Below are 16,011 nucleotides of genomic sequence, written 5' to 3' on the forward strand. Positions count from 1 at the left end.
ATTGAATTGAATCAAATCGTCTTTCCAAGATCTTAACCCTTAGGAACATGCGATAAATAGTTGGATTGCGAACATAATATATACCATTGAGTTGTAGTATTACGAGCTGTGAGTCTAGCCTGACAATTAGTCGGCGTATGCCACGTGTGATGGCATCAGAGAGTAGTTCTATCAACGCGCTATACTCAGCGATGTTATTCGTTGATTGCCCAATACATACTCCTCTGAAACTTACTAACTCGCCGCTTGGATCAAAAATGGCCCAGGCTACGGAGGACAGGTTCCGCGAACTACGACTCGCTCCGTCGGCATATCCAACACATGTCTCCAGAAGGTTCGACATCTGCAACGGAAAAAGGTGGATCACTCGACCAGAACAAACACTTTAGCGAAAACAAAATACAACAAAAGCATGCAGGTTACTATTTAAGCATAGTAACGCTTGAGGTACAACCCATTGCGGGGCTGCACCAGTGGAATTCCATCGTAATCCATTAACTCGTAGGCTCCTTTTGCTAACACCCTTTTAACAATATAGGGGCCCATCCATAAGGACTTGAATTTACCTGCTCCGAATTTATCGGATTCTTGGTCATAAAGCAAGACCAAATCACCTTCTGAGAAGACACGGGGTTTGACATTTTTGTCGAACTGAGCCTTGACTCGTTTCTTATGGGCCTCGTTAGCCAAAGCGACGTCACGACGGGTTTCATCCAACTGGATTAATTCCAAGAAACGAGCCTCTTCTTCTGAAGTTCCGGGGAGAAGATCGATTGCGAGTTTATGCGATAAAATTTCGCACTGGATTGGTAAGACTGCTTCCAGGCCATACACCAGTTGAAAAGGTGTGAACCCGGTTGCGTTCTTTACCGAAGTCCAGTAAGCCCACAAAGCTGAGTACAGGATTAGGTGCCATCTTCTTTTATGAACCCCGATCATCCTTTGCAACATACGCTTCAGGACCTTGTTGATTGCCTCAACTTGTCCGTTGGCTTGCGGATAATATGGGGTAGAGCTGTCGTGAGATAGCCCTAGCTTGGCAGCTAATTCGACCATCATGTGATTGCGAAAATGCGATCCATGATCTGTAACTATAGCCTGTGGTACGCCGAACCTGGCGACTACATGATTGAAAAAGAAAAGGGCAGTTGTTTCACCAGTGTTATCCAATGTAGGCATCGCCTCGGCCCATTTGGTAAAATAGTCAACAACGACTATAATATACCCATGCCCCCCGGTCGAGGTGGGGTTACATTGCATGAAATCGATGCCCCACTTGGCGAAGGGCCCCACAGCAACTATCGACTGTAAAGGTGCGGGTGGTCGTCTGGTTTTTCTATCAAATATTTGACAAGCATGGCAACTTCTGACTGTGGTTATGCAATCTGTGAACATGGTTGGCCAGAAGTATCCTGCTCGTAAGATTCTTTGTGCTGTTGCATATCTAGACTGATGCCCCCCACACGTGCCTGAATGACAATCATTCAGGGCTTTTTTGGCCTCCTCATGGGTAAGGCACCTCCTGAGAACTGTATCGACACCACGACGGTAAAGTGTATCACCGACGATCATGTAGTCTTTTGCTTGGTATCGTATACGTTTTTGTTCGGAGCGAGAGGTGTTAGGCCTGAATTTTTGGGTTTGGAGATAAACTATGATATCTCCATACCACTCATCGCTTACAGATATCAGAAACAAACTTTCGTCCACGATTGACTCTTCCGATGTTTCATCGTTGGACGATGATGGGAGATCGCATAATAATTCTGCGAAAACTAGGGCTTTCTTTGATTTGGATTTCACAAATTCCAGATCAAACTCTTGAAGGATCGCTATCCATTTTGAATATTTGCCCCCCAACAACTGTCGCGACAGTATATAAGTCATGGGGTTGAAATTTGATAAGATGGTAGTTTTCCGAAAGAGGACATAATGTCGAAACCTTTGAATCGCTTGAACAACTGCAAGCGCTAGTTTTTCAACATAAGAATATTTACTTTCTATATCGTTTAAGTTTTTACTTAAATAATAGATAGGATGTTCAATTCCATCGACTTCTTGAACTAAAACCATCGCAATGGTCATATCCGCTGCAGCAAGATACAGGTTAAAATCTCTTTGATAGTCCAGGGCGTACATTAATGATGCTTTTACTAGACAATCTTTCAGAGCATCAAAGGAAGCTTGCGCCACCTAGTCCCAGACAAAAGGTATATCCTTTTTCAAAAGACGATTATAACCCTTAGAAAGTTCTGCGTAATTTGGAATGAACCTCCTTAGAAATTTTTCTTTCCCTTGGAGTTTTTGAATCTGAAGCAAATTTGAAGGTGGAGGCAAATTAATGATTGCCTGAACCTTACAGGGGTCGAGACGAATCCCATCTTTAGAGACTACAAATCCAAGTAAACGACCAGAACCGATGCAAAATACACATTTGTGTGGATTGAGTCTTATCTTGTAGTGTCGGCAACGTAGAAATATCGCTCTTAAATGTTGTGGATGATCAGTCCGCTTTCGCGAATGAGCCGGAAGATCGTCGAGATAAGGTTGAACGATGTTCTTGATGTCATGGAAGGCATAATTCATTGCCCTCTGAAACGTCGCCCCTGTGTTCTTTAAACCAAAGGGTAATTTTCGATAAGCGAATGTGCCCCACGGACAAATAAATGCAGTCTTTGACTGGTCCTGTGGGCGGATATTTATTTGATTATACCCGGAAAATCCATCCATAAATGAAAAGATTTCACATCCAGTGCATTCATCAATTATCTGGTCGATGAAGGGTGTAGGGTAGTTGTCCTTAGGACAAGCTTGGTTTACATCCCTATAATCGACACACACTCTAATCGTCCCTTGTTTCTTCATAACAGGGACAATATTCGATACCCAATCGGTTAGAGGAACCGGGTAGATGAATCCAGCATGGAGGAGTTTTTCATCTGTCTTAATGGCAGCGGCTTTCTTCGGGTGCACTTGCCGAAGCCGTTGCCTTACTGGTTTGACATCAGGATACATTTTAATTTCATGTTCAACGATACTCGAGTCAATGCCTGGCATTTCATCATATGACCAAGCAAAGACATCTCTAAATTCGCGAAAAAGAGCGTTATATATTTCCAGTTCTGAAGGGGAACAACCTTTGCCGACATAAATATTCTCTACAACATCTGTTTTAGTCAAGATATTTATGGCTATAGTCTCTTCAATATTTGATAGGTTTCGTTCGGAGTCCACCGTGTTTACAGTATTTGTTAGGAATTCAAATACTGAAGGGTGATAAAGGTCACTTTGAGTATCTTATTCATATTCCGGAAGAAGGGAATGATGGTGGTGATCATTCCATGGTGCCCCCTCAATCATCATTGCTTGTAGGATTCCTTCGTCAGTCCCATGTACTCTCGACCAAGTTTCTAATGGGGTTCCATATTCTCTAGACCTATCTACCCAAACGCTTGACGAGCGTTGATTTGGGCTCGCCTCCCATGCTTGAAACATTGATTGCTACAATATTTCTAAAGGGCTTGGGGGCAAAACCATTGAATGATCCATATTGACCTTCGTGGAAGATATCATGTTGTAGGTGGCTACAAACGGTACATTTCCTGTATAAATAGGAGGTGGTAGCCCGAGAGTTCCCATCAATGTGGGGTCTTTCAATAATCCTACTCCGATATCTTGAATTGAATGGTTGCTCTCATGGATCATGGGAATGCTTCCTGTAACTTGCGAACCATTAGGGAGGAAATTTTGTTGGTCGATGATCGTAATCCCCCTTCAAACGGGAATGCGATCTTCCTAAAATAAGTCGACACGACAGCTGCCATGGCATAAATCCATGGTCTACCTAGTAGGATGTTATAGTCAAGATTTCCATCAATGACTTCTACATCAATTTCTACCGTCTTTCCTCCTAGTTCAACTTTCAAGTTATTAAGGATACCGTAAGGGGTATAAGTCCTTTCGTCGAAAGCTTTTAATGTCGTCGAAGATTGCGACAAGGTTGGAGATCCTAAAGTTTTCCAGCAACTCATCGACATAATACATGTCGAGGCTCCCTCATCAATTATTGTTCTGTGAACAGTTTTGTTGAGTGCTTTCACTTGAATAAGGAAAGCTAGCTGAGCTTGTAACTGAGGATCATATCCCTTGTGATCAAAGGATACAAGATTGGAATCCTTAGGATCAACCCCACCAATTGTCGATAACAACGCCTGCCTTTGGGTTGGACAATTTTGTAGCACTTCAAGAGTTGACATAGTGGATAGCGATTGGGCCAAATCTTCCACTATGTTATAATGTTGCGCCGCTCTGGCACGAGGATTAAATGTTGACTTGTGTACTACACCCTTTGGCGGTTTTATTGGTAATTCAGGGATGGTGGGTGTTACAACTTCTGTCGAAGTTGTTGTCGAACTACTTGGTTGATCTTTAACTTTTTCGTTCGACAGTTGAGGATTCCTGTAATCTTTGTTCCTTGTTGAAATCAAAGCATCGTTCTGCTGTTTCGAAACCGACAACATAAGGACTTGCGACGGGGAAGCATTTCCACTATCAACCAGATTTTGACCTGGGTTGGGAAATGGATCAGTTAACACAGCTGATGTTTGGGAACTTTTAAAGAACCTCTTTAACTCAGCTTTGAATGGGAAATTCTTTGTGCCATGATCCTTATCATCACATATTAGACATGGATAATTTTGTTTCCCTTTGCCAGGAGGGTTTGAAGAATTTTTTCCAGGGGATGACTCACCCTGTTTCTTCTTCTTCCCTTTGTTTTGTTTCTTCTTGCTTCCTTGTTGATTGGTTTCTTTGCCTTTATCTTCTGATACGGCATTTACTTCCGAAGCAAGAATTTCTTCTTTTGCATTTTGATCCGAATTCTTACGGGCTTTCTTTGACGAAGCCTTTATCGATTTCGTGTTTGCTGCGCCAATCACGCCATCACCGGCATGAGAGTCACTATTTGATTTAGGAGGGGGAGGAATTGAAAACTCTGGTCTAGGGGCGTCAGGTATTTTGTCATAGAGTGTGCCGGACTGAGTATAAACTAAGTCCAAATATTGTGCACGAGAAATCACTTGCTCCTCTGTTACGACTCCCCCCTTGGCCACATCTTCCATAATAGCCGGAAGTAATGACTTGATAAACCATTCAGCTAATAGCTGATCAGGAACATACGTTTTTACCATCCTACGATGACGTCACCACTCATGTATATGATCAGATATGTGGGTGGCAGTCGTCTGTTTGAAGTTGGTAAGGAGTTCTGTTCCCGTTTCATACCTTATCGGTAATTGAAAATGGGTTAAAAAGGTTGTGGCTAAGGTACTGAAGTTGTCGAACGAAGCTCTAGGCAATTCAATGTACCATTTTGCCACTGGACCCGTTAACGTCCTTTGAAAGAGGCGAAGTCTTATCGAATCATCATTCAGGGTGTTCGATGAACACCATAGATGGAATGTCGTCACATGATTCGATGGATCTTCACTCGGATTTCCATTAAATTTAGGAATATCTGACGGAAGTTTATGCGGAATCGCTGGCCATCAAGGGGCATAAGCAATTGGATCATTCGTCAGTCGGTTTAGATCTGGTAATTCTAGAGTTGCTAGAAAGGGCAACTGTTTGTTCAGGTTAGGTGAAGCATATCCAGGATAAGATGGTATCGCCTGAGCAATGGGTCTTTGCAGACCAGCATAATCCTGGCAACTTTGACAAGGTTGATGGGTATAACCATTATAGGATGGTTGCCCATTACTTACAAAGACTTGTTGCTCAGGTCCTTGATATGATTGTTGGAATGGCGGTTGTTGAGATTGAACCAGCTCTGGTTGTGATGCCATGTTCTGTTGTGCTATGCTAACCATTGGACCAAGGTGTGGGGTAATTGTACCCGTTTGTACTTGTGTCGTCCCACCAGTTGGCGATTGTGGTTGTGACCCATGGTCAAGAGACTGTTGCATTACAACCTGAGAGGTTGACATGTAACAGGTATCGCTTGAACTTGCGACACGGTTACAATAGCCGGTGTGGTTGGGATGTTCATCACAGGTACACATTGTTGCATAGAATATACAATCCTTGGTTGTTGAGGTAGCATAGGTACCCAACTACTTGATGCAATTCCAGTATAACCTGAACATGGTTGTGAACTCACGTATGGGTACCCTCCCAGAGGGGGTAATGAAAGGGCATACTGCCCCCCATACGGTATCAATCCAGAACTCAAGGGGATTGATGGCCCAGATTGACCTCCAAATGGATCAATTTGGCGAGTTTCAACATAAGAATTACCGAGTATTACTCCGGATGAAAAAACTGGAACAGACCATACTGTCGAAATAGTCCCTTGGTGGACTCCTTCTAGCGGTTGAGAGCTAGTTGGGACAGCTGGTATGTCGACAAACATCGTCGGAGTGACGGCAGGGACTTCTGTTGTCGCTGTGTCATTTGTCACAGTCCTAGACGATGATGGTTGTTCAGACATTTTAAGTATATCCAATAGATTGCCTACCGATTCTACAGGGACTTCCACTTGTGGTGGATTAACTTCTGATGAAGGAAATAGAGTGACCCCGACTCCAAAATGAGTTGGAGTACTTGCTTGCGGATCCTATGCAATTTCCTCTATCGCAATCAAACCCGGTGGAAGAGGAAGACCGTCAGGTCCGTAAAATATTTCTGGTGCCGAAGAAGTGGTTGCTTCGACAGCGACAGTTGTTTGAGGAACAAAACTTTCTGGACCGGTTACAGACGGAACTGGTTCAGTTATACAAGTATTTTCCCACAGACTAGGATCAATATTACTGTCCTTCTGTGGTTGTTGAACTTCTTCTATAGAGGCAGGGTTTCCAGAAATGTTAGGAGTAACCGGAACCTCAGATGCAGTCGGAACACTTGTTCTAACTTTCAAAGGAGATTTTGAACCGGTTAAACGAGTTCTCTTTGCCCGTACTGTTTTCGATTCCGGAGACAAAGACGGTTGACTCGTAAGCCTCCGGGAACGACGGGTTTTCAATTGACTTTCTTCCACGATTGCGGATTACTCGATCAACTAAAATATTAAAAGGGGAAATTTGTGTTTCCGAATTGAATGAATTTTATTAGACGCTTTTAGACACAACTTGCTTTTTCACTTTTTAAGAGTCGAGAAAAAGCTAAAGATGACTCTAGTCTCCTTCGATGTATTAATGAGCCCGAAGTGACAAATGCTCGGTTGGAATTTTTCAGTTATAGAGTTTGAAAAAGGCCAAAAGAAACTGCTCTGGAGATCTAGGCAGAGGGTGTGCCAAACCTTTCGCAAAACCACAGAATATGTTTTACGGTACGAGTGGTCGATCTTCGTGAATGTTGTGTTCACTGCATGGCGATCAGTAGGGTGGTCGACACGGCTTCCTATGGATAAAGGCTTTGTTCCTATAGGGGTCTCCCAATATATACGTGACGGTTCGTGGGAGCACAAGTCCGTATTAGTGCCACCGACTCTCAGGAGGAATCACCCACCTTCGTCGAGATCGGCAGTCACTACGTTTAACGACGCCGGAACACGTCTCTAGCTTAGACCTCTAGATGTTTGCATTATGTTTCAAAGCGTTGTTAGGTTCATTTAGTATATTTTAAGTTGATCTTTTTAAAGTTTTCCTTTCAAGGTTCACCACGAGATGTTTTGATACAAATTCCTAAATGCAGTCTAATATGAGAAGCAAGCTTTTCCAATCTTTTCGACTTATGAAAATCTTAACTACTGAGGGAAAATAGAGACAAAATCTTTTCACACAGATAAAAGGGCACTCGCTAATGCACTTTTTCCCTAAATCAACATACAAAATTATATGCAAAATGCAAGATGCAGGTATTTCTTTTCTCTTCCTTAATGTTTGTGCGACACAAAAAGAAAGCTGTTGTATAATTTCGAATTCAATTTCAAGTGAAAGCAAACAAGCTTGTCCAAAATTGAAAGACACCTTAAGATTTACTTGTTTTGACACTAGAAATATATGAATTCAAACCATATGATGAAAGCGAAAGCTCAATCAGCTATGAACAACAAACAAACTAACTCTTAAGATCAATACGACACTTTATCACATGTCTAGATCTAAGAGGCCACAGCAAGACTAGTTCACTTTCGTTATGGGAAACTGTAAATGATACAAGAAATACACAAAGAACAAACACAGTTTCTTTATACAACCGAGGCGGAATAGTGGCAAGGAAAGTTGGTTTCAGATAGGCACATTGACTGGTAACAGGCAGCAAAAACAAGAGTGAAAACAGGGCAAGAAACAGCAGGAAACCCCGGTAGCACAAGGCAAGACTGGTCCAGCGCAGGTGGTACACAGGCAGTTTGACCTTCAGCACAGGTAGCCCCTTTGGGAACTGTGCTGAAATGCAGACAGCCTTCACACAGCCTGCACTGAAGAATGAAACTTTCGTTTCTCTTGGTTTCCGGGTCACAGATTGCTCAAAAATTCATAGTTTTTGGCCAAATCAGAAGCTATCAATCAAGGACACACTAAGGGATGACAAGGAGGATGAAAAGCTATCACTAAGAGCTTATTAGAGTCCTTGTGGATCAGATCTTCAAATCATAAACTTGCCCAGAAACTGAGCTAGAGTAGCTGCCCTCTACTTTTCATTTGAAAGATCCAAATGCAGTTCGATTCGGTACTCCCTTTGTTTATGAAATAAATAGCAAAAACACAAACAACAAACAAGATACATGTCCCCAGTGGAGTCGCCAATTTGTTGTTGGGAAAAGTATCCAATACGGAATGACCCTATCCCACTCTAAAGGTGATAGTACCTCAGCAACAACCAAATGCAAAGCTATTTGAGATTACTTCTTTATGAGATGTAAGAGAGAGGAGAAAGAGATCCACTAACTGTTATCTTCCGCTAATGATTGATCCAATCTTCCCTCTTTTCTGCTTCCTCCCAACTCCTTGCTCTTTCACTGGCCTAACTACACAAAGATCCTGCAAAAGCATAAGAAAAGGAAACTACAAGAAGCATACATCCATAATTGATTCAAGGATTAGAATAAATCACATATACAAGCATCAATACGCCACAAAGACACATGCATATAGAAGAACCTCAAATGCTTTATTAATGGAAGAAGTAAAGTTCTGAGAGTGTTACAACCATAACAGGCCCAATCCAGCAACACCTCCCAGCAGAAAGAAATCTCCTCTTCACCTCCTTCAAAGCAATCACCCAATAGTTCTATACTCAAACCAACAACACTTCCTTACATTCACAAGATTCCAGCCTCCCTAGACCTCATGAGAGAGCTCTATATATAGGAGTTTTGGAGAAAGGATGAGTCAGCTTGAGTTTGGCATGAAGCTGACTAGTGTCCTCTCCCACTTTAGTTATACTTCAGTTCTTGAGTCCACTTGGAATTTCTTGCTTCCACTTGGAGATCTAGATCCTCTTACTCATCACAAGGCGAATTCCCTGATCCAAGTGTCATTTTGGAAGCTTCCTGGGCATTTGACACCTTGTAGAATGATTGTGCCACTTGGCCAATCTCGCCCAGCACAGGTAGCCTTCATTAGATTTGACATTCAGCGCAGGTACAGAGTGGAGCAGTTGACATTCAACGCAGATGCTCAGTGGAGCAGTTGACATGATCCAGAATTAGCTTTTTTTTTAGTGCTTTCAGGTGGAGAACTGATTTCCAGTGCTGTGGTTTGCTGACCTTGTTCCTCTAGGGGTAGGAACAACATGTTTAGGGACTTTGGATCCCTATGATTATTGACATTTCATGCTTCATGCTGTAAGGTACAAAAATGTCTATAACAAAAAGCTTCAACAATAATCAAAGAGTTGACAAATCAAAGGTGAGATGTTATTACTACAATAAATTTGGTCATTTTTCTCATGATTGCAGGAAGAAAATAGTTGATCAAGGGAACCGGAGAGCTAATGTCACTACAAAGAGTACTAAATCTATGTTCCTAGCTTGCCATACCATGCATGAACCTTCTGCTACTGTGTGGTTGTTAGACAGTGGTTGTAGTAACCACATGACATGCAACAAGGATTTGGTTGCAAATTTTGATCAATATGTGAAAACAGAGGTAAAGTTGGGGACTAACAAGACTGTGGAAGTAGATGACAAAGGAGTGGTCAACATTCTAACCAAGCAGGGGGAGCCGAAGACAATCTTAGAGGTATATTGTGTTCCTAGTCTCAAACATAATTTGTTAAGTGTTGGTCAATTGACACAGAAAGGATATAGAGTTATCTTTCAAGGTCAAGAAGTTGGTATATATGACAAGCCCCCAAGAAAGCAACTAATAGAAAAGGTGCAGATGATGAGGAACAAACTCTTTCCTCTCATTTTGAATTACAGTGGTCAGGTGAGTTATTTTATAGTTGCATTTTCTGATGATTATTGGTTATGGAACTTTCGATTTGGACACTTGCACTTTTCTGGTTTAAGATTGTTGCAGTAGAAACAGATGGTCAAAGCATTACCTCCCATTAAAGATCCTACTAGTACTTGTGAGTGTTGCATCTTGGGAAAACAACACCGTGAAAGTTTTCCAAAGGGAGTTGCATACAGAGCAAAGCGACCTCTTGAGATAGTGCATGATGCAGGAGCATCTAGACCGAGCCAGCAATGTGGAGATTTGTCCACATGTTGTGGTTAAATCTAGTGAAATTTATTTACTGTTGGTCAAAAATCAATTTACTGAGGAGGTTGGATTCCTCAAATAATTTGTTATTGTAATAAATAGGAGATTAGCTTATTTTGGATTTTGAGATAGAGCTTTTAGTCTAGGTGTGCTTGGAAAACAACGGAATAGAAGAATTCTGTTCTTTCTTGGAAAAATAGGAAACTGTGTTAGATAATTTAGGAGAATAAATAGAGGAAAATTGTAATGAACTCAGGGGATTTCTTTTTACATTGAGGAGAGTTTGTGTGTCGCTGAGAGGGGAAGAGCGATACTGGTGTGTGTATAGTTTTGAGTGTGGAATGTGGGAAATCAGGCCAAGTACTGTAGATATTTGAAACTGGTTAATGAAATACAGTTTTATGTGCTTTGGAAGTTGGAACTGTGAATATCTCTGTCAATGCGAAGTAAATATCTATGTTCCTATATAGATAATGAATGGTGCTAAATGTCTGAATTGTTATGGCTGGATATTTCTGGTGGTAAATGACTACAGGAATATATGATTTGAGTAGAATGTTTGGAAACCCACTTAATAGATTGAATAAATGTGATATTGGATTGAATCCTGTTGAGTGCGTTGACTTGTGGACTTGTTTGTGAGAGGATTGCTCTGCATTGAGCAATATTGATGAAATCATTTGTTACTAAATATTTTGGGGTTTTCTTTTGTGGAATCATTGTTTGGAAGTTTGCCTAGAAAGCAAATGAAATTTCTGTGTAGGAATTGTGTGATACTCTGCGTGAGCAATTTATGGTCATCCAGAATGTGGAGGAAGCAATAATCAGTCTTGCGTGGATCAATACAATAGATCCAAGTATTGAATCGAACCCTGAGTGTTGGTTAATGGAGGAAATTCCCAACAGCCTAATTATGTAACAAGGTGTGGTTAAGACTTAAGTTAAATTGCTGTGGGAAAATGCATTGACAAGGTTGATAAATTTGTGAGGGTTTGGGAATCTCATTATTTTCAATTCTTGAATTGAAGTCTGCATTAAGCTACAAAGGGGGTGTAGTCATAGTTGACACTGTATTTAAGGTAAGTGATTTATTCATGCAATCTAAGTTCCAGATGATGTCAACAGATTCGAATCTCTTTGGGATCCGAATATCTTTATAAAATCAAACTGAAACCTATGGAATCAGTCCCTGAGGAAGAAAGTTCACTTTTGAGCAGTTATTTAGTTTTCTTTGTGAAATCTGGAACCTAACCATTGAAAGCAAGGGATTTACCAGGTGAAAACGCCTAGCTCGATCACTGAAGAAGATTAGGTTGAATTTTGACCAAATCGTGGTAGTTCGGCATCTCTGTTATTTACAATTGTTGTGGAAACCATTTTTGTTTACCTTCTGCCCATTGAATCCAAACTTGGAATCATGGTTATGAAAATGCTATCTGCAAAACACTCCTTATGTATGAGAAGTACGTAATAACAAAGGAGTGTTATAAGGGGGGTTTAAATGGAGGAGATCGAACGGTGTTTCAAAGGGAAGTCAAAGATGACTTGAACGCCAGTGTAAAAGGTTTTGATTGAAGAATACTCTGCGTAGATTTAATCACAGGGTCGACAGTTTTTGATTAGATCTGAATAAGGTGGAAAGCGAATTATAAATTTGCAGAGATCATAAGGGGAGATATAAGGGTGTTGAGTAAAGGCAAGAAAGAAAAGTGTGGAGTTGCAGCGCTCAACACAGAGTTGTATGTTAAAGCCGTGGAAATTTGCCAGGTACTGAAAATTTGATTTGGGCATTTACTGAGATGCATTCTATATGCATTGGATTCTTGTGATTCTGGGTATGCAGGAATTTTCCTGCGTCAATTTTTGGTATCAGAGCTTGGCTCTGGTAAATTGAAGAATGTTTGTTTTCTGAATGAAGACAGAAGGTTTTGTTGAAGAGCTGGAATTGCTCTGGGAAAGGATTCAAGTTTTTTTTTTTTATTTACTTAATCGCATGTGGTGAATGAATGTCGGATTGTGAAACTGATAAAGATGGCAGCACAGGTATGCAAATGTAGTTAAGGAAAGAAGCAAGATCAACAGGATGTTGAAGGTGAGTTTGTAGTCGATATTTAATTCTGGTTTGAAGAACTATTTGTGGGATTTGGTTGCAGGCATAGTGAAGAAAGTCTCAGCGGAAAGAACCAGATGCGTTCTTAAAAGCAGAAGTGGCAGTGAACCTGAAGATTCCAACCAGAGATTGGACAGAGAGGACAATTGAAGTGTCTTCGAAAGAGAGAGTGAGAGATTGCAGAAGCCTAGAGGGAGCAAAGGTGTTGCTCAGGAGAAGATTCCAGACAGGGGATCGTGCTTACCAAAAGACTGAGTGAGGAGAGCTTAGTGAGGTAAGATTGCAGTAAGGAGGACTTACTGTTGCAGAGGCTTGATGCAGAGGTGCGAGGAGCTCATGGAAAGAGAGGAGCAGGAAATGACTACAGATAGTCATAGTAGAAGTTCACAAGGGAGCCACAGCAGAAAGGAAGATGCCAAAGCAAATGGCATGAGGATGAGTCAAGAAGAGTTTGACCGAGAGAAAGTTGAGATAGATTTCTAGATTGGAGTATTGATGAAGATGCTGCGGAAAAGTGTTTGGACCATGAGGAAAAGAGTAAAGTGGCCAAGGCTACGAGAAAGGATAAATCAGCAAGTGAAGTCAGAGATAGCAGAAGAATTGAGAAAGATTGAGCAGATATTGAGTGCTCAAGAGGAATCAGAGAAACTCAGAGAAGAAGAGGTAGAATTGGAATTTTCCATTTGCAGACCAGAACAAGGTGAAATGTTGGGAGAAGAAGATAATGAGAGGTTAGCTGAAGGTCTTCTGGACTACTGGCAAAATTCAGAACAGTTTGAGAATATGTTGACAAAGGAAGCGGATGAGGCAATGAAGCCTTGTGATTTTGATTCTTTTAGTTTGTGTATGTTTGCAGGAAGTGCATAGGGTGATGGACAGCCTGATGAAGTTGTCACCAGGAATGTAGATCTTGAGGTAAAATATGATGAAGAATCCTTTTTAGAGGAAGAAGGTGTTGATCATTTGCAACAGAAGAAGTTCATAGATGAAATCCTGTTCGGTGTGAAACAGTCAGATGAGGTTGATATAAACCAGCAGTCTGAAGACAATTCCATAGTGGGACTACAAAAAGGTAAACCGATGAATTTGTTTAATGGAATTAATGAAAGATGCTTACAATATGGTGATGTGGAAAGCAGGTCAACTCAGGAAGAATGCCAGGAAAAGAATGAAGCTGAGAAGGAAAATTGTGATGATCTACTGGGGAGATTTTACAAGGAGATAGAATTCTTGGAAAGATTACTCGAGGAACCCAAAGGAAAAACAAAGCCTACAGAACCTGATGGAGGAAAAGGTGCGGAAGACAACATTACTAAATATGATGCTGAAATCAGAGAAATTGAGCAGCGATTATATGAAGGTGAGATGAAAGATCAGAAGCAGCAAGGAGGTTATGCCCTCAAAGGCATAAAAGAGACAGAAAAATTAACTCAGCAAGATGAATGTGGAAGTAACCAAAAATTTGGGAGGAATGATCAGCTACATGAGAATGAATTTGAGGAAAGCATTAAATTGCAAAAGTGTAGAAGTTGGCAGCAGAATGAAGAACCAGAAATCGGTCTGATAGTACAAAGAAAGATAAGTGAAGATCGAAGATACAGATGGAGACTGAAGAAAAGGGTGAAGTGGAAGCTATTGCAACGGAGGTGGAATGGAAAACTGATGAATGAGTTCAGGAAACTAGAGCAAATTCATATTGATTTGAAGTCACCGCAAGAAGGATCAGCTGAAATCCGAAAGATCTATGATGGAGGATTGGTGCTTGGAGCATCAAAGGAAAATGGAAGGTATTGTATTTTGAAAACTAAAGGTTGTTGTGTGTTTGCAGGTCATATCGATTTGAGGAAAGACAAACAATTATTGAAGACTGTTGAAGAAATGGCTACTCATAGTCATATGCAGACTAAGGAGGATGGCAAAAGAATTTTTGAATTCAAGGGATACACTGAGTCATTGAAGATCATTGATATTGAAGAAAGCCAGAGTGCAGGAGGATTAAAGACAAATATTGCGAACAATGCAGTTAGTAAAGATGATACAGAACTTTTGAGAGAACTTCCAGATAAGATAGCAGATTTGTATAAGTCGAATCTTTTGATGAGGAAGCCAGCAAGGAATGAAGAATTGCAAATTAAAGTAAGTAAAACAGCAGCAAGGTATGTGAAAAGGACAACATCAGATAGTGAGGCATTACAGCACAAAAGCGAAAGACTTGAGGAACAAATAACAACAGCAGTAATCAAGAACAGACTATCAAATCAAGTATGGGATCCAGGAGGACGCAAACCAGAAACGCATGATCAGGAGATCATGGTTAATTTAAACTTTGGGAGTCTGATGCAGGAGCATCTAGACCCAGCCAGCAATGTGGAGATTTGTCCACATGTTGTGGTTAAATCCAGTGAAATTTATTTACTGTTGGTCAAAAATCAATTTACTGAGGAGGTTGGATTCCTCAAATAATTTGTTATTGTAATAAATAGGAGATTAGCTTATTTTGGATTTTGAGATAGAGTTGTTAGTCTAGGTGTGCTTGGAAAACAACGGAATAGAAGAATTCTGTTCTTTCTTGGAAAAATAGGAAACTCTGTTAGATAATTTAGGAGAATAAATAGAGGAAAATTGTAATGAACTCATGGGATTTCTTTTTAGATTGAGGAGAGTTTGTGTGTCGCTGAGAGGGGAAGAGCGATACTGGTGTGTGTATAGTTTTGAGTGTGGAATGTGGGAAATCAGACCAAGTACTGTAGATATTTGAAACTGGTTAATGAAATACAGTTTTATGTGCTTTGGAAGTTGGAACTGTGAATATCTCTGTCAATACGAAGTAAATATCTATGTTCCTATATAGATAATGAATGGTGCTAAATTTCTGAATTGTTATGGCTGGATATCTCTGGTGGTAAATGACTACAGGAATATATGATTCCAGTAGAATGTTTGGAAACCCACTTAATAGATTGAATAAATGTGATATTGGATTGAATCCTGTCGAGTGCGCTGACTTGTGGACTTGTTTGTGAGAGGATTTCTCTGTGTTGAGCAATATTGATGAAATCATTTGTTACTAAATATTCTGGGGTTTTCTTTTGTGGAATCGTTGTTTGGAAGTTTGCCTAGAAAGCAAATGAAATTTCTGTGCAGGAATTGTGTGATACTCTGCGTGAGCAATTTATGGTCATCCAGAATGTGCAGGAAGCAATAATCAGTCTTGCGTGGATCAATACAACAGATCCAAGTATTGAATCGAAC

At 40.7% G+C, this 16,011-nt stretch overlaps 1 protein-coding gene across 1 annotated transcript in view; it reads left to right on the plus strand.

Moving 5' to 3' along the window:
- The window catches only part of LOC149256769 (uncharacterized), a 71,830-nt gene extending 59,246 nt beyond the window's left edge, over positions 1-12,584 (plus strand). Inside the window, exon 6 of the mRNA XM_089455451.1 lies at positions 12,493-12,584. Coding sequence (XP_089311577.1) covers positions 12,493-12,584 — 92 coding nt within the window. The remainder of the gene's footprint in view (positions 1-12,492) is intronic.
- Positions 12,585-16,011: the final 3,427 nt, after the last annotated feature.

This window comes from Pinus tabuliformis, chromosome 7, assembly GCF_031772625.1.
Source record: "Pinus tabuliformis cultivar Carrire ecotype Pingquan chromosome 7, CPIR1, whole genome shotgun sequence".
NCBI classification, from domain to species: domain Eukaryota; kingdom Viridiplantae; phylum Streptophyta; class Pinopsida; order Pinales; family Pinaceae; genus Pinus; species Pinus tabuliformis.